This window comes from Arachis hypogaea, chromosome 12, assembly GCF_003086295.3.
Source record: "Arachis hypogaea cultivar Tifrunner chromosome 12, arahy.Tifrunner.gnm2.J5K5, whole genome shotgun sequence".
In the NCBI taxonomy this organism is placed as follows: domain Eukaryota; kingdom Viridiplantae; phylum Streptophyta; class Magnoliopsida; order Fabales; family Fabaceae; genus Arachis; species Arachis hypogaea.
The window spans coordinates 83,576,271-83,595,880 of NC_092047.1; the positions used below are offsets into that span (position 1 = coordinate 83,576,271).

At 34.2% G+C, this 19,610-nt stretch overlaps 1 protein-coding gene across 2 annotated transcripts; it reads right to left on the reverse strand.

The window, feature by feature from the left end:
* Nucleotides 1-768: 768 nt before the first annotated feature.
* LOC112727593 (kinesin-like protein KIN-7O) lies at nt 769-18,534 on the reverse strand. 2 transcript variants are annotated; one of them, XM_025777401.3, is made up of 33 exons: nt 18,264-18,534; nt 18,083-18,172; nt 17,854-17,972; nt 14,742-14,855; nt 14,571-14,652; nt 14,365-14,432; nt 14,213-14,284; nt 13,899-14,044; nt 13,716-13,818; nt 13,348-13,428; nt 12,899-12,967; nt 12,721-12,780; nt 12,485-12,646; nt 10,751-10,807; nt 9,308-9,550; nt 9,164-9,229; nt 8,899-9,081; nt 8,103-8,207; nt 7,573-7,641; nt 7,272-7,421; nt 7,012-7,125; nt 6,849-6,935; nt 6,554-6,757; nt 6,272-6,436; nt 4,978-5,184; nt 4,764-4,853; nt 4,535-4,675; nt 3,781-3,878; nt 1,852-1,927; nt 1,629-1,778; nt 1,436-1,555; nt 1,289-1,360; nt 769-1,132 (listed from the first exon to the last, which is right to left on the reverse strand). In XM_025777401.3, exons 1-33 carry the CDS (start codon nt 18,385-18,387, stop codon nt 908-910), a joined length of 3,912 nt encoding a protein of 1,303 aa, XP_025633186.1. In that variant the 5' UTR covers nt 18,388-18,534; the 3' UTR covers nt 769-907. The 2 variants fall into 2 exon arrangements, with proteins under 2 accessions (XP_025633186.1, XP_025633185.1); XM_025777400.3 differs by having other exon boundaries at nt 9,164-9,232.
* Nucleotides 18,535-19,610: the final 1,076 nt, after the last annotated feature.

A 19,610-nucleotide genomic window follows, 5' to 3' on the forward strand; every position in this document is an offset into this window, starting at 1 on the left:
ATTCTATTTTTGCTTTTTAACATAGAAATACTTGAATATCTATCGTAAATGTGTCAATTAAAAGATGTTCATTATCGACATCTTATAAATATCAGCAAAAGATTTTACACACTAAGCTCTTTTTCTCCTTTTTCTATTAGTTTTATCTTTTTCCTTATGTATTTTTTATGGTTTTTGCCAGCATTAATAAATCTATTTCTAGAAATTAATGCAAGATTATGGCACAATAAAATACAACCATACAAACCTATAACTTTGGCACTTCTATTTTCATTTTTATATAAATGTCAATTTTGTTTCACCTTTTAAATCATTTTATTTTGTTTATAACAATCTAACTTCATTGCTTAGGAAATTTCGGGAATGAATCTTTTCAATTTTTTTAACAATTGAGAGAATAAAGTGTGATCTCTCACAATTAATTTTATAAATAGAACCAAGAAAAAACATGAGAGAAAATGAAAGGTTAGAGATCACACTTTACTCCCTCAATTTTTTTTAACAATTGAGAATATCCATTTTTGAAAATTTCTTTGGTGAATAATGATGTTAAGTAAAGAGTAAAAATTGTAATTAGTTTTTAAGAGAAGTGTACATTACATATGATATCTTTAATTTTTTTTATTTTCTTTTTTTATTAGAAAGTGTAATATTCACTCTTCCCCCAAATTCACTCTTCATCATAGTATTACCCCATTGTTTATTGTAATCTCTACAACTCTATACGGTACTTGCAAATTAAAGTTCAACAAAAAGTGATAACTCTAATTCATCACCGGAATAAAAGAAAATATATATTTACCATTAGTTAATCAATTTTGAGAACCAAATAACCATCATTTATATATTTTCATATTGTAACTAAGAAACGCATGGTTTCCTGTACAAAATTCTATACAAATATTTTTTACATTCCTTTTGCAGCTAGTTGCTTCTTTAGATTAAGGACCTCTATTCCTTTTGTAGCCAACTTGTCCTTCAGCTTTGCTGCTGCCTCCTCAAACTTCCTATGCATTAAATCTGATTCATCTACTACTTCTCTATATCGAGTGAGGATAGCATCTAGCCTTGCCTTTGTTCCACGGAGCATCATTCGAAGTTTGGTCGTCTCTTTGTTGTTAGTTACTTTATCCTGTTCAGAAGATTCGAATGGAAAAAATGTCAATGATGTTGAGATCATTTAGGCAAGATCTAAAATTACCACAAAAAATTTTTTCCCTGAAAATTAGGACTGCAATGAAGTGAGATATATACAGATAGTTAAAGCAGGATCTAGTATATCACTCACCGCGTGCATTTTTGCTTCATAGCAAGAAACTTTTTGACTAAGTTCCTCAACCTGGTTCTTTGCTGTTGACAACTGAGAAGCATAATGTGATTTCAGAAATCAGAGATTGATATGGTAATTACCAAATGATATACCTCTTCAGTTTACCTGAGCTTGGCAATGCTTTTGCAGAAATTCCATTTCTGTAACATGTTTCTGTTGGTCTTCCATCTGACATGCCAATTTATCCCTTTCGCTTATTGCAACAGCAAGTTCGTTCTTGAGTTTCTGTCCATAGTCATAAGTTATATATTGACAATTTTCTGTATATGCATCTATGAGTTGTGACAATGAAGAAAACCTGAAACTCATTCGAAAGTTCTTGGCTTTGACTTGAGAGATCAACGCCTTTAACAAGGACATAAAGCTCACTTAGATTATCATCAGCGTTATCTTTCTCAAGACTGCCACGCGGCTCTGGCAACGGCATCTCTGAATTGGCTTTTGGACTCTGCAATTCATGTCAATTTAGTGACAGCTATGCATTGAAAATCGGCTATGAAATGATTATCAAACATTCTTACTTCTCGTGATTGTTTGCTCTCAGCATTGATTGTTTCAGTGTGATTTTCTAGCTGGTCTAACTCCAAAGTTGTTTCTCTGCAGCCATTGTTAACATAATATTTATTAATTTATTTGGCAATTGAAGCTCATGGGAAATCATAACCGAAAAAAAAGAAAGAATAAAATAAAAGAAAAACAACTGAAGCATCTCTAATTTGCAAGTAACCATTAAAAACTACCCAATACAACCATGACCCCAAAAACGAAAGCATGACTGGCAAAAGCAGAATGTAAATTTAATAGGAAAAAGAAAAAAACATAGGATAAAGTGTAATAGAGCCAAATGAAGTCCATGAGAAGGAAATCATTACTAAAGTGGAGAATGCATCTTGAGTCTTGACAGAGAACCAAAGTAAACAATTAAAACCAGAGGATAAAATATACAGTTAAATAAACAAATCCTTTTGCATATCTGATAAAGAAAAGCCATTGGTGAGATCATGAGCAAAGCAACAAAGAGATGTTGCAGGAGTAACTCTATACCAAAAAAGTTATGGTTGAAAAAGAAATGCTTACAAGTTATAAACTTTTTTATAACCAGATATATCAAATGGAAGATTCCCACAAGAACTTTGCTTCTTTACAACAGCCAAAACTCTTAATTATGTATACAAGGACAAAGCAGTGAGAGGTTTGCACTTTCGGAGCACTGTCAATTGTGTTACTTCAATGGTACATGTAAATGTTTTGTGAAGTAGAAATCAAATCTTCTCTTTTAGGAGAGGAATGCAAGAGCTTAAAATGATTATAAAAGAAAAAATCCATTGGGAGCAGGGATAGAGTCCAAGTTCTTGAGTACAGGGGTGTCATAAAAATGAATAGAATCAAATAAAGGTTCAAGAGATTTTAACTGAACAACATTTTTATCATAAAAACTTGAAAAGATGGAAGCCCCAAGTGATCTTAACCAGAGACCAGAGTGGGGGAAAATTGACAGATAGATGCAAAGTCGTAAGCAAAAGAGTTAGGGAAAAAGCCTTTCTAAGAAGACTATTGTTAACCTAAACATATCTTCATAAACATGTTAGATTAGAAAAAAAAAAAAAAAAACCCTTTAAGATGAGGAGAAGGATAATACAAATTGGGGATTAGGAAGGGCTACCCTACACAAAAGCAAAACAAACAAAAGATTTATCTATAAATATTATGAGCTTTATAGATGTCAGGCATCTAATCCTACTTAGCAGCCAATGTCTTGCTCTTTGCTCCTTTGATACTTTTTGTATTTTCCTATCTTATGGCATTGAAGATCTCTTGTCCTTTACGCTCTCTCTATTATCATTTTATTTTCTAAATTACATTTCTTCTTCAATCAAAACTATGTTTTATCCAGGATCTAACATTTTCTGTCATCTCATTTGTAATGACAGCCAAATCTAGATTGGCTACCTACCGTAAATGAACTTTGATTTCAAGAAATGGCATCAAGAAAGAATTTGCACAATCTGGCAGCAACATCTTTCATTATGCTTATAAAGATTTAATACCTAACTAATAGGTCGAAAATCATTAATATTCAATTGCCTTTTGAAATTTTCTAGAATAAACTTTTAAGGCCCCATGAGGTACTAACCCTTCTAGCATAGTAGGTACTGCTTAAATCATTTTGGGTAAGTAGAATCAACCTGATTAATGCCAATGGCAGCACGAAAGTTACATTAATAATAGAGGTTAACTTTAGATAATACTGTGTGTATAGTCAAATTGAGGAAAGCATATGTATTTGAAGAAAGCTTAATCACCAAGCTCCTTTCTGAATTTAGTATGGTTGAACGTAAATCAAATATTCAGAAACACTTCTAGGATACAGGGTTACATATAACAACAAAAATCCTTAAAAAGATGAAGCGGAGAAGAGTGGGGGAAAAAATTAAATAAGCTAAACAAACCTGATATTTTCCATGAGACGTCCACTTTCATCTGAAGTAGTTAACCTTTTTTGCAGTGTCTGACATTCTTCTCTACAGGAAGCTAGTTCATTTCTTACCTTACATTTATAAAATTTTTATCAATTTTAGATATCATGAAAAATGGCAATTAAAAAGAAACTTCAACTATCAAACAACTTAGAAAATCCACCAACTTTCTATACTGACTCTTATTCCGCTCACTGTTTTCTTAATAGACAATCAATTGTATCACAATATACATTATGCCATTTAGAAAATATTTGTGGGATACTCCATTTGGTATCTTTGATGAGTATTTGGTGTGCACTACAACCTTAGGATCAATTCATGATGATCAATTTTGTGATATATGGGAAAACAAATGAAGTCTTTGTGGTGGTACGCTGCGTATACCTTATTTGATGTATTTTTAAGCATGGCCCCTGCACCTTTTGATAATGAATTCTCAAACAAGTTAGTTTTGAGAGATAAAATAGAATTGTATGTTTGGCCCTTATTTGATGCAAACCACATGAAGAGTTTCTCCCTTCAATATATTGAGAGACTAGAATACTCTACTTTATTGACAGTTTTTCATCTTCTTTGATCTTATTATTGTAAAGAGGATTGCTTATCCTCCTATTCATCAAATGATTTCCTTTACAAAAAAGTAAACTAAGTAAAGGAAAAACCGTGTAAGAAACTTAAAAGAAACAAATCAAGGTTTGTACAATAGCATATCCAAGAATCTTACTTCTGATAACTCTTTTGACGATGATGTAATTTGCATGTTGTTCTTTCTTGTTTGTTCTTCTATGGCTAGAAGTGTAGCCTTTTCCTTTGCAGACCATATTGCCCTTTCCTCCTCTATTTCCAAAAGGGAATCTGTGAGTTGCTGCAAGATTTGCAAAACCCGGAGAAATAATGTTGATTAGGTAGAATCACAATAAAAGAAAAAAAAAAGAGTAGTTGCAGTTGCCAACCATTGCCAGCTCCTCCTTTTCTTCCAACAATACTTTGATAGAACTTCTCAATTTTTCTTGCCTTTGATCAGATTCCTCCAACATTTGTCTCTGAGTGGACAAGAATAAGATGCCATGTTTGACAGTTTGAATGAGAAATAATAACATCTAGTAAACACACCCAACAAGTGATTTTAAAGGAGAAACTTTAGAAGAACTTCACAGATAATCTTACAAGAACAGAAATCTCTTCCTTTAAATTGTACAGTTCAGAGTTTGATTCATTCAGCTTTTCCATCAAGCCTTCCAGCTGTGAAGTTAAATCCTCATTGCTAAATTTCACCTCTTCTTTCTCTTTCAATGCAGCTGTCAGTTCTTCTTCCAAAGAAGTGATTCTTGATTCTGCTTCAAATGCAAAAGCGTCCATCTTTTTGAGCTCTTCCTGTACAGTGACATTTATATTAGATCAAACTAAATGCATTCCTGAGGAGATTGGAGAACCTCTTTATCATCAGAGAATAGACCAACATGTTTATATACTGTACACACCAAGAAATCAGAAATAATAGAGTTTGAGAAACTGAGAGAAGTAAGATAGAATGTAGAGAAAGAGAGAGAAAGTTAGAGAGAGAAATGCGAATTGCTCATTCTGAAAGTGATTCATCAAAGCACTGAATCTGTTCTTATATACATGAGAGGAGTGTGTTTCAGATAGCTAGTGAAGAAGAGCAGGAGTCTTTACACACTTAAAGTTAGTTAGGGGAATCTATCCTAGCTGGCATTGTCTTAACATATCAGTTGAATTCCTTGACCATTTCTAACCACTTCTAAACTCTTCTAGACACTTCCTCAACTCACTCTAAGATTGTAAAGCTTATGCCTGTCAAAAGAAAAAGTAAAGCTTATGGGATTTTGATCATTCAAACAATATTATATCCTTCTGTGTGAAAAACGAAAAGATTATATATCATTCAAATGCATAGGGCAATCTACTGCAAGATTGCAGTATTAAACACTTCTACAATCTGCTACATCTTAGGGTATAGTTCAGTTTGTTATCTATTTTCATGTCACTTGATATGATTTTTTGTTAATCACTACAATAAAAGCCACCTTGTTTCTACTCGGTATTGAGTATTTTCAATATCTTGTGACGGAAATGGTGAAATCATATTGTTTTCTTTGCTTCTAACACCTACAGACTTGCAGAAAACTTCAAAAGTTGATTAGAATGAAAAAAACTAGTTTCATTTTCTCTTTCTTCAATCAAAAATGAAAACATAGTAGCAGCTAAAACGAAAATGAAAGGCTAAAGAACCAGCATCCTATCATCCTAGGCTCCATACCACCTTTAAGACCTTTAACTAGCCAATAGTCAAAAACTCAACTAAAACTAAGAGTATTGACCACTGAGATGAAATGAAGAGGATAAGGGATCTCCTTAGCTTAAAGCTCTTTGACCTTTGAACCAGGATTTAAATTTGCTAGTAACAATAACTGCAAAAGAAGATGCAAGAGAATGTCCAAACCTGTAATGTTTGCTCAAGAGAAGAAGCAAGACTCTTTGGTCTTTTGGGATCAAACACCTCATGTCTTCTACCAGCAAGTGAATCACGTTTATTAATGTCTCGTTCAAGAAGAGAATTCTGACCATGCAACCGTTTAAGCTCACGTTCAATAGAGGCTTTCTCACCCTTAGGCAGATATGATATGTTAGAAAATTGAGAATAGAGAATAAAATACATGAACTTAACAAGTCAATTGCAAGGAAACCAAGAAAATTTTGGATAAAATAACAAAAAAAAATGAACCTCAAGTTTTGTTTTCTCTTGTACTGCAATCTTAAGCTTAGACTCAGTTTCTTTCAACTTGGATTTTGTTTTCTCAAGATCTTTTCTGAATGTTTCCTTTTCCTTGACCAATGAAGATGATGTTAAAACTGATATTTCTTTTTCAAGTGTATGGATATGTGAAATCAGGTCTGCATTTTGCAATTCCTGTTGTTCAATGCATTTCTGTAATAGAGATTTAGTGCTACCAATTAGCTGCGCTGCACATTCGAATAAAATGGGATAACATGGATATCAACATCAAGAAAGGACCCACCATTAAAGAACTTTGGGAATTCTCAAAATCCACTTTTGAATCCTGAAGCTGCTTTTGAAGATCAGCTAATTGGTTGTCTAGAAGAATCTGCAGCAAAAGTGTTAGCCCGTCTAGGAATTACAGATACAACTAGAAATAGCTCTAGACGTTTAGATAACTTTACCTTCTCATTCTCAAGCTCAGAAATTTGTTGTCTTGAGCAAGAATTCAACTGGTTGTAGTTACTCAAGATTACACTTAGTTCTGCAACATGCTGAGATATTGAGGTTTTAAAATCCTGCAATAAAGACAAACATATGAAAACAACAATCTTAACATCACACACAAATCAAAGACAACAGCTATAGACATCATACAAAAATACAGAGTGAACTTCATTTTTTGTTACAAATATATACTCCATAGTGCCTCAATAGTACTTACATTAAACACATTGCAGAGAGCAAAGAAACTTTTAGTGGTGTCATCCACCATCAACAATGCACTTTGAACAGCTTCTTTTGCATTTTGTACATCTGAAAATATTTCTTGAACTTCCATTGAAAGATTGATCACAAAGTTCAAATTTTCATCCTACATAAAAGCTTTGGGAATCAATTATCTTGGGCATGACACAAAATATACCATAGTCATATAAACTTAATCTTGAAAATAATCATGACTTTTTTAGTAAGCAACATTCTGTGTGCATAAAACATGAAATGCAAACATTAACTTTACTCACAGTTTCACAAGCAAGTTGTTTGTTAGCAACTTGAGCTGCCTTCTGTACTTTACTAAGCTCTTCATACAACTAAGAAACGAGGGAAATAAAGGAATAATAAATATATAAGTCAGGAAATAGAATAAACAGCAAGTTCAAGGATAATTGATGAGTAGCCAAAATACATCAACATATTTTAATCAACTTCATGCACAGAAAAGAATATATATTCACCTAATGTCATGCAACCACTTATCCCAAAAATTTGAAAGGTAAAAAACACATAAATAGTAATTTATCTAACACACCCCCTTACACAAGAATCTCTTTATTTTGGGTTTGAAACGTGAATCCGCATGGATCTGTTTTGCCTTATGCTAAAATTCTTTGGGGCAATAAATATTGAACTCTACTTTTTTCAGTTATAGAAATTCACATACCATGTCATGAAACTATTTCTAACACCCCCCCCTCCCCAAAAAAAAATGGAAGATCCTTTCTTTTGGGCTTGAAATGCGAATTATGCATAGATCTAACTTAAATATGATCACCTCGTCAAATTTCTTCCGATCACATATATTCTGCTCAGTTGCTAGATCAACAACATTGTCCAGGTTTTGTTGGCTTGATAACTTTTCCATTTCCAAAACCTTAATCTTCAAGTTATTAGGAATAAAAATAGGAAGTCAATATATATATTTGAATACAATTTCATGCAGCAGAAAGTAGGAAGTCAATATTAAAAGAGTTAAATTTTTAAAAATAAATGAAAGAAGAGTGTAACAGTAGAAAGATACCAAATTGGTAGAAATGTTTGGACTGAAAATGCAAATGTAACTTAGATAGTAGCAACATTGTGTACAGCTATAGCCACCGGAGAATAAATGCAGCATGGTTTCAAGCACATGTAATAAATATTAAGCTATTTCCAAAGACATTTGTAGAAATATTTAGAATGTATTAGAAGGTATGGCATGAATGGCAAATGAGTTTCAATTGTAGGACTTTGCAGAAGAATAACAACTCACAAGCAATAGAGAAAATGGATGACACTGCTCTAATGCTAGTTTGAATTTGTACGAAGATAAAAGAGGTGTAACTGTGTAAGACGAGAGAAATATCAAATTGGTAGAAATAATCTCAATGTTCACTGCATAGATAGAAGCAGCAATGTCTACAAAGACACTGGACAATATATGCATGATTTGTTTCCAACAATATGTAATAATACTAAGCCATCTCCTAATGCATATTTTAGTTTCCTATGACATGTTACAAATGTGCTAAAATCCAACACTCTGATAGAATGTTGGAGAGAGAGAGAGAGAGAGAGAGAGAGAAGAAAACCTGTTCTTCAAGTCTCTTGATGACAAGAATAGCTTCTGACTCTTGGAAACTCACATCTTTATTCTCATTCCAGTTAACACCATTTGCACTATTTAAACAGCCAATAGGTTCTGTATATTGAAGAGAATTTGCCTCAACTAGCTGTTTTCTCAATGACTTTATTTCTATCTCACTCGCAGTTCTCTGCAGTAACAAAACATGGCCAAGCTTAGGGTCTAGCAACTTCTGGCTCACAGTCAGTGAAATCAAGAAGGATAAGCAAAACCTGAGTTTCAAATCTTAAAAGCAAATTCTCATATTCTTCCTGTAACTTTAGAAACTCATCATCCTCCTGCTATATTTGCAAGATATTAGCATAAAACTATTGAAAGTTGATCACAAGGGAATATTGGTGAGCAATATTACAAACCATGGATAAACTTCTTTTCCGTGATGGAATCTTTTTCCTGCTTGTTACATGCAATAAAGCACTTGGGTTAGGCAGATTGCAGTCCTCATTCATATCACCATTTTTATTGTCCTCTTGGTTAGAAGACTGCTCCACAAAAGCATCCTCAATCATAAGTTCGTCAAAAGGAACAAGTGGTCCAATGCATTGCTTCTGTCTTCCAGGTTTTACAGTAGAAGCATTTGATTGGATGCTAGAGCAGGCCTGAATTGCAGAAATAAATTAGTTATTATCACAAGTATAGAACAAACGTAAGTGTCATACAATATATTAGGAGGGGGAAGAAACAACCTTAAGCAAAAATGAAAGTAATTTTCTGATTTCTAACATATGAATACCAACTTATCTAAAAATTTGAAGCGATAAAAAGATAAAAATAAAAATCCTATCTATACCTACAAACATGTCAAGAAATGAATAGAACTTGTAATGATTTATGTTTAGAGAGAACAAGAAAGGAATTAAATTCAAAAAAGAGCACATAAAGTCAGACTAAGATCTAGCATTAACAAGTTAAGTCATTTGATATCCTACTCTGACTCTTTTTCCCCAAGGGAACCCCTTGAATTACCAGACTGATCTTTGAACCAAATGCAAAAATCAGATAAGGCAGAACAACTCTTCAGATTGGCAACTCTTCAGATTGGCCATTGACTATCCACAGATTCCCTCAAAACACCAATACCATCTACACAGCATCATGCATTTGCTAAATTTGATTCATTTGGTCTTTTTTCCAATCAGTTCCTTATAGCATTACTATTTTGTTGTGCCTTCAATGAGGTCACACTTGGTAGCAATGAATAACACGTGAGAATGATATTGATGATGAAAAACCAAATCTTGATGGACCAAAGCCAAATACTTAAAACAGCATATTGTGTATTGAATGCATATACACTCATCTCACCCGAAGTTTATAGGAATAGAGATATGCAGCTCTACGGGAACTATGCATAGATAATCAAGATACTAACTGAGACAAAGTCAATCAGTAAACCACACATGTTGCCTACAAGAAATTTTATAAGCAAACAGATGCTCACTAGTAAAATTTTATAATTTTACTATACTATATAGGATTTTGCTAACAAGCTCCCTTAGGGCACTTGTTAAGAATACTAAAATAGAAATTTTGTACCGAACAAGTAAACTTTTTAATACATTTAAAATCCTTGAACACTTCAGAATCTTATCAAAATCCTACCATAAATTAGTATACTTTGTTTCAATGGCAAAAGAAAAAAATACTATACTCTACCTCAACAGATAAATGATGTATAGAGCAATTCAAATCATTTAAAATGCCCCATAAACAGACTAAAAAATTCACAATACGCATAAAATAAGTCCCCTATGATATGAACTAATGAAATTATCTTTAGCATGAAAGAAATACGTTACATCTCTTGGATTCTCCCTTGATAGTTTTCCTAGACACCATGTATCCCGTCTCTTGTCCTGCAAAGCATGCATAGTAATTTACATCAACAGATATAAGCAAATGAGTTATCTGAGGTAATACCAACCAAAAGAAAGAAAAAGGTAAATAAATATATGATTAGGTAGGCAGCAAATGTGAACTTAAAAATAAAAAAGAATGGAAGATAAAACTAGGAAAGCAGTTCTTCATGCAGGATGAAATTAGTTATAATTCTTCACTAGACTAGATTGGTGACGACTACTCTAGAAGCAGCTGATAGTTCAATAATATTGTTCTTAACTATGTCTGCCAGTATTTTAGATTTGAGTGAAGTTTACTGAATTTGTGGTCCAGCTCTGAGCTACAACTCAATAAGATTACAAGTTCCAGTGGCATCAAGACCACACTCTCATTCCAGGATGAGTAGTTTGATTGAACGAGTGGATGAAGTAGTTTCACACTTCCCCCAATATCTGATGAAGTGATGATTGTCCCCATATTTCTACCCTTATACAAGTTTCAGACTTTAACATTCTCTGCACATCCTTGTTTCCTCTTTGATTATTTGTCAAAGATCCCAAAATAGTTTCCTTGTGCAACTTGCAGTTGCAGCCCTTAATTTAAGGATAACTTTTAATTCTTTTCAAGAACCATTTCTTCCATATAGTTAAGCTGTCAAGAAAAGGCATGTGAATGGATTTATAGCAAACATAACACCTCAAGCAAGAGGTTGCATGGACATTGCATATACACACTTTATTGCGTGAGAAATTCTGGCTTTTAATATAAAAAAGAATGGTAGAACATGGGCAACAAGAATCGAACATATACCAGGCTCGTACAAAATCCAATACCATGATAAGAACCATCTCACCCAAACCTCATGCTATCAAGCAAAAGCACGTGAATAGCCTGACATCTAAATCCCCAAACGAAGCATAATATACTCATAAAAGCATCCTATCCATATAATTTCCAGCTCCATTACACCATTACCTTGACACTAGCCTAATATTAGCAGTGAACATCATAACCTTTGTCTAACATACACTGAAACGCAAAGTTGACTCCTTACATGATTTGCTATGCCATGGATTTCATAAACAAATGGGAAAAGGTCAAAAAGGAAAAAGTAAGAAAAATAAAAATAAAAATCTGCAGAGAATTGCACAGCCGTGTTCCATTGGAACATTTATCATTATCAAGAAAGCTGAATGCCAACTATAAAGAAACTATAAAGACACGCAGTATTAAAGCTTCGAATTATCTTTTGCAGAGTGTTGATGACTTGCATCTCCATTGAAGTAAAGAAACTATTGCTCCTTAAGCAAACAATATAAACTTCAATGAGGTATAAAATCCTATCTATAATACTTTTAGTGACACAATAGGGTGCCTTCCCCATAATTTTGGCCTACATGAACCATCATAAGACTATTTTATTTGACTAAAGCAAGACACAGGTTATATTTCTAATTACAAGAATATGAAACGAACTTATGTCCTCTTCTGGGGTCAACACTACATATCACTACAAACAACTAACCCTGTACGGGTTGTATATAAACATATCCAAAAGAAAGCAAGCCTATTTTAATGACCTAGGAAACAAACTAGATACACAACATTAAAAAATAATTATGGCAAAAAATAAAGCAGTAAATAACACCTGCGGGGCAAATAAAAGGTATATTATGAAATGTAACCAAGAATACCTTCTTAATAATTTCACATGTCTCATCCCTCTTTGAAAACAGAACCATTGAGCTTAAATTTTCAATTTTCTTTGCTTGCTCCTTTATTCTTTTCTGCCATTCAGCTTGATTTTTCTTTTCCTCCTCCAATTCCAAAGCTATGCGTTCCCTTTCCAATTCAGTCTGGCACAGAAAGTATGACATACTGAATAAGCAAGCATTTGGCAATAATAAACAAAGAAGGAAAATTCACACACTTGTAATAATGTATTCCGAAGGTTCAAAATCTCCTCTTCCAGATGCTCTGAATGAGAACTCTGAAAAACAACCATAGTTTAGCAGCGCTTAGAAAACATTTTTACTATTCAATTTATATCAAACAAAAACAAAATATAGAATCAAATATAAAACAGAACGATAGTATAATAGATCAACCATCAATTTAGCACGAAGCTCTTCAATCTCTTTCTTTTGACGCTTTAACAAGGCAGCATCTGTCAAAATCTGCAGTGAGAACCAACCATCACTTCATGAAACAACAACAACAACAACAACAACAAAGCCTTGTCCCACTAAGTGGGGTCGGCTACATGAATCAAACGACGCCATACAACACAGGACAAGTGGCAAACAGAAACTAAGCTGCTCTACAACTTCCAACAATGATGTGGTTGCACCAATAATTGACTTGTATTTAAGGGATGATACAACAAAATTACTTTCTAAAATATAACTATTACAAGCTAACGATGGAAGAGAGACGAGAAAGAAAGATAACAATAATATCATAGAAACAAGAGACTAATTTGATATTAGATAAGACTTCAAAGAAAGGAACAAAATCAAAACAAAAGAGTGATTCAGGCATTAAATTAAGAAGGAACCTCATTCACTTGAGCGCAATTTGTGACACGCAATGCTCTACTTGCAAATTGGAGGCTACTTTTAGTTTCATCTGTATGTATCTGCCACACAACAAATATGCTGATATAACTAGACGAAATAATATTAAAGGAAAAAATGAGATTCTTCCATAGAGAAAGAAAATATTGTAAAAAGATCTTGTACTTTTCCTAGTTATTCTACTTTTACAAAAGATATTTACCAAAGTATATCAAAAATCAAAAGTACACACAAACAAGCACGTCAACTAAATAGTAACATTAAATTAGGTAATCCACAAAAGACATGTAATTGCGAAAGGAAAGAGTTGTGCATATAAAACATTGAAAGAAATACAGGCAAATCTTACTTGTGCAAGTGTAACGTTGCATATCATAGCTGTGTTAGCATTTCCACCTAGTGAAGGTTGCAAAAATCGTGTAAGCTTGCTATCTCGGTAAGGAACATGACCTCTGCACGGAATATTATACTTTCTTTGTAGATCATTGAAAAATAGAAAGTAGAAAAAAAATATGTAATAGCATACACTTACCCTTGACTCTCAGCACCTTCACTCAATTTTTTAATGACAGTTCCCAAAGTCAATAAGCTTTTGTTTATATGAGAACCCTCCTTGAGCCGAACACCTTCTGCTCCAGTTTTTGCAACACGTTCTGAACCAGCAAGATCCACTAGATTCTAGATATGAGAAAATAATTATTAGGAGAAAGTTTACAGTACACAGATTAATTTGTTAGAAAGAAGAGGGGTTGGAAGGAAGACACATGTGTGAATCATAACCAGCGACATACAAAGTTTTAAAATAAAAGAAAAGAGAAACCATTGTTGCCTGCAGTGGTAACATACCAACACTGATACACGAACAGCATCACAACTTCCATTGCCTTCATCTTCTCTTCTATCCCTACTCTCAATTATCTGTTGAACCAATGAAGGAAGGACAACCATAAGTATTTCTTTTATAGGGGAAAAAAGGGAGAACAAAAGAAACAGATTACCATGCGAAAAATAGTATGAGACCTACTGCTGTATAAATTCATATTTGTATCCCCAATGTGTCTATGAGCTGGTACACATAAAACAAATATAAGGAACAAAACTAACCAAAGGGAGTTAAGAAATCCGAATTCACTTATAGTGAAAGCCAAAAATAGGAGTTAAGAGGTAAAACATGAGAGAAAATGAAAATAAAAATCAAAATTACATTCTCCAAACTGCATGAGATCAAGCACATGCTCAGGCGAGGCGACAATCTCTTCGCGCAACCCAGCTACATATATTCCTCGCTGTAAGTTTACATAAATGAATTAAAATATTAAGGAATCCAAATACAAAACCAACATAAACAAACATCACAATAAGAAGTGACAACAACCTCTAGATTTTCATGAATCTGAAGTTTACGATGCTCAGGAGCCAATAAATCATTGATATCTTCATTGTAAATCTCCAGGTATGACATCCTAAGCAAAAACTCTCGATCTATATCCTAAAACATTTTAAAAGAAAATTTGATTATCATTAGTTCGTTACTATTATAATCATTACATGTATTATGGGAATGATGAAGCAAAAGACAGAGTTCACACTTCTATACAAATTCTTATGCTATCTTCTAATGATGTATTGATACATAATTAGGTTAAACTTCCAAGGGGTAGTAATGTTGATAGCTAAAACTACTTTATTGATTTACTGGTATTTAGTTGGATAATAGCACAAAAGATGTTCTAATAGAACGTCTGAAAATTGTTGTGTCCTATCTTGGCAAAGCACATCTTCTTCCTTCTTCTCTCAATACTTGCAAATATCCTCTAGAATTAGTATTCATTGGCTTGTGGGGACCATTACCTGAGAATACAGATATTATATTGCATTTATTGATGCCTTTTGTTGTTTTACATCAGTATATTTTCTGAACTAAATCTGAAGCATTTCCAGAATTTTTGCAAATCAAAGCTGCTGTAGAACTGCAGCTAGGTTTCAAAATTAAGGCTGTTCAGTCTAATTAGGGGGCTGAATTTCAAGCTTTTTCTAACTAGTTCTAGTAGCAAGGTGTCTCTTAGAGGTTAATTTGTTCTGACACATGAAGAAAATGGTGTTGTTGAGTGCAAGCATCACCATCTCTCTAAACCTGACCTCCCCTTCCTTGCTCATGCATCTATGCCCCTGCAATTGGGATGATGCAGTGGCCACAACCACATATGTCATTAGAAAAAATTCCCCATCTGAACCTCACTCTCCCTCACCTTTTGAGACTCGTTTTAACAAGAAACCTTATTACACTCACTTTTGTGTCTTTAGATGTGCATTTTTTTTCCATTCTTAACACCATACGACAAACATAAATTTTATTTTCATGAATGCAATTTCCTACGATACAGTTCCCATCATAGAGGTTTTAGTTGCCTGTACTTGAATGGCTGCTTGATCATCTCTGAAAGTATTGTTTCATGAGACTAAGTTTTGCTTCAAGGAGCATTCTCTATTCATACCAAAACACAATACTTCTTCCTCTCATCTCACTCTAATTCCTTTCTTTACACTTCTGAATCCACCTGCATGTGTTCCCTGCCCTTCACCTTCCCCTCAAAGCAAGCCCTTCCATCTCCTCTAACTGAACAGAATTCCCCTTGTTACCAACATCACCTATGCCCACCCCTTCACATAACAGAAGCCCCACTAAACCCTCATCTACATCCACCAATCCTGCAATCCTGATTCCACACCAGCTCAAACTATTCCAGAAACCCCTATTTCATCTTCAGACTTTGCAACAGCCAGTACTCCCACTCTCTTCTTCCAGTGACATGTACTATCATCATCCTCATCCTTGCTCCCTCCACGCTCATCCTCTCATTGAGTTATTACTTGATCTAAGGTTCGTGGACTATTACCGACTTCACCTTCTCCTAATACCTAATACATTTTCACCCTCCCTTTACTCACCGAACTTCTAACTCACACTGAACTTATGTAAGTGAAGCCTTGACCATTTCATTGCTTCGTTACAAATCGGTTTTTTGAGTAAAGCAAAACCCAGATGTTGGTTTTGATTATTGTGCCCATATTTTTCATCAGCAAGTTGGTTTTGATTATTCTGAAACTTTCTCAGCAATGATAAAACCAGCAACTACCCATGTTGTTCTTACACTTGTCTTGACCAAAGGGTAGGTGCTTAAGCAATTGGATGTGAGCAATGCTTACATAAAAAGTGTTCTAAATTCTAACTGAGGAAGTCTTCATGCAACAATCGCTCAAATCAGAATGTAAGATCCACAAAGCACTATATGGCCTTTAACAAGCCCCTCAGGCTATGGCTTGGCAACAGCGTAACACAAATTGGTTGTGAGAAGCAACTGTTGTCCATAAGTGTTCATGCAACCACAAGTCCCAAGTTACCTATGTTTTGGCTAATCTCGTCAGTTTATTCAGCATTTAACCAGCAAAGCTGATACTGGATTTTCTCTAAAGGACGTGGTAACTATGCAGTATTTTCTAGAGATATATGTGCACATGCTGCAGGATGGAACACTATTTGTATCTCAGTATAAACAACTGAGAGATCTACCACAGCACAGCAATATGGAGAAGGCAAAAGGATTGCCCTCCTATGGTTTCAGGTCTAAAAATGTCTAAAACACGAAAACGTACTATGCAGAATGTCACCCTCTATAGCTCCATTTTTGGGGCTGTTCAACATGCCATTTTAACCAAAACTGAAATTTCTTTCAGTGTCAACAAAGGTTGCCAAGTCATAGCCTCCCTGTTGATATTCATTAGAAGGCTTGTGAAAAGGATGCTACAATACTTGGCTGGTCTCTACATCATGGCTGTAGCTAAAACCTGCCACGGAGGATTTGGGCCTAACCGCCTAAAAGGTTATTGTGATGATAATTGAGCATCATATGTTGACGATCATAGGTCAACTTTAGGAGCTTGTCTTTCTTGGACCAATATCTCATCTCTTAGTGGACCAAGAAACAACTCCATGTGGCAAGTTCTAGTAGCATAGAGGCTGAATTCAGAAGCCTAATTGATCTAACAGCTGATATTATGTAGGGGCAATCACTGCAGGAAGAGCCGAAAGTTCCAACAATCAGGCTGGTTGTGTACTATGAATCTATTATAACCTCAGGTCCTCAGCACTGTCATGTTTCACAAACAGGTTTTGCACTCCACGACAAAACACATGGAGGTAAGCTTGTTCTTTGTTTGAGAGAAAGTGATGCAGGTTAAGCTTCTAATTGCTCACAATCCCTCAAAAGAACGGCCAGCAGACTTAGTTGCCAAAGCAGTCTCCAAATGTAAGCTTTTTCAGCATATAACAAAATTTACTGTACAAGCTACTGCACTACCATAAATGCTTACCTATAACAAAATTTCAACATGCAACTATAATCTAACAAGGTAACCAATTAGTATAATTTGCACATCTAATGTGCACAAGCAACATAACCTGACTCAACAAGGAGCAGAACGCTAACCTTTTGAATCATCCGAAACAAATCATGCACGGCTTGAGGAATCACTCCTGGCTCTGTTTTTGAGCCCCGCATCGTATGAGTCTTCCCACTATTTGTTTGCCCATAAGCAAAAATAGTGCCTTCACATCACAAACCACAAGTTAAAAAATCGCAAATTACCAAAGAAAATGTGAAAACTAAAGACTAAAAAGTAAAATGCAAAACAATTAGAGTAGAGGAAACCCTAAACCATTGAATCCGCGAACTGCAGCAGCGACGATTTCTTTAATACGACTTTCATATACTTCCACGGTCTTGCAATGTTCACTAAAGATTTTATCTGTGGAGCAGAAAAATATTCAAAAAAATAGAAATAGAGAAGTAAAGAAAAGAAAAGAAAGTGAAAATGGAATGAAGAGAGGAGGAAGCACCAAATTCAAACTTGGAGGAGTGATTGGAAATGAAAATTGAATTGCCAGAGATCCTCCAAGGGCTAGTCTTGGCATCCTCAAGGGAGAGGGGTCTTGCACGGACACTCACATGAATCCTCTCCATTCTCAAGTGTTTCTTCCCTCTCCGATGCAGGCAAAGGAATCAGCAACGGAGCTCTCAAGTGTGCTTAAAATTCAAAAAGAGAAAAAGAGAGAGGCACGCGCCAAGAGGAAGAAAGATGAGGATGTAAGGAAGAGAGAATGGGCGGGTTTATTCCTTATTGAAATCCTAGCCCTCGCCTTTCAATTTTAAAGTTTGGGTAAATTCCTAAAATGATCTCTAATTCTTCGCAAATAAAAATATTTTTTACTAATATTCTGTTTTTTTTTATTATGACAAAAATATTCTTAAAATGATAGATATTAAAATCGAATTGGTTAGTCAGTAATTTAATTAGTGAATTATTAGTCGAATTGATCGACTCAGTTATAAATAAAAAAATAAAATTAAAATTTAAAATTTATATCTTCGCAAATATATTAATAACGGATTTAGATCCTCTAAATTTTAGATTTTTACTTTAGAGGATAAAGTTAAATCTCTTACCATTGAATGTTTTCTCTCTCATGTTTTCTCTTGGTCCCACCTATGAAATAAATGGTGATAGATCATACTTTACCCTCTAAAGTAAGTTTCAAAATTTAGAGGATCCAAATCCATTAATAACAATTGACATCAATTTTAGATTTAATTAATAATATAAAAATAGACAATAAATTAGTCACTATTCTAATATAAAATATTTTCTCAACTTAAATAAGAATAAAAAATAGCATAATTATCACGAAAGCAAAATCGCAAATTAATTAGCTTATCTAAAATTCAAATGCCAAATCAACTTTATAATTACACTTGTTCTGAGGGTTACCTTAAATTGGATTGTGTTTGGGCTTGAACGCAAAGTCCAAACTTTTAGTGAGGTGATTTTCGACTTAGCTCGTGTCAAGTGGCCGTCGTCCGAGTTGTTTTGTAAGCAGATAAGGGGTGGTATCTGTAAAACACTCCGATGTCTAAGTCATCAAAAGTATAAGTAGGTTTATAGTGTATTGGATCTTAAGTATACCTGAGAGTGTCAGTGTATTTATAGGTGATGAGCCAATAATCACCATTGGAGTAGTTTCACTATTGATGGTGGATAATCGTTCCTTTATTTAGGAGTTGTTGAGATTTCTCTTCTAGAAGTGGGTAAGAGATATTAAGGGTTATTTATAACTCCTTTAGGGGGGGAGTTATTACTTTGTAGCGTTTACGGTAGCTATTTTTTGGGCTTTCTCTGCTTTTGGGCC

What these genes read in the sequence shown, in the direction of transcription:
- LOC112727593 (XM_025777400.3), bottom strand. Translation starts at nt 18,387, where the DNA reads ATGGAGAGGATTCATGTGAGTGTCCGTGCAAGACCCCTCTCCCTTGAG. An exon ending in TCAAGAGACTTGAAGAACAG is followed by an intron (nt 8,208 to 8,898) that starts GTTTTCTTCTCT and finishes AATAACTTGAAG; the next exon opens with ATTAAGGTTTTGGAAATGGA. An exon ending in AACAACTTGCTTGTGAAACT is followed by an intron (nt 7,422 to 7,572) that starts GTGAGTAAAGTT and finishes GCTTTTATGTAG; the next exon opens with GATGAAAATTTGAACTTTGT.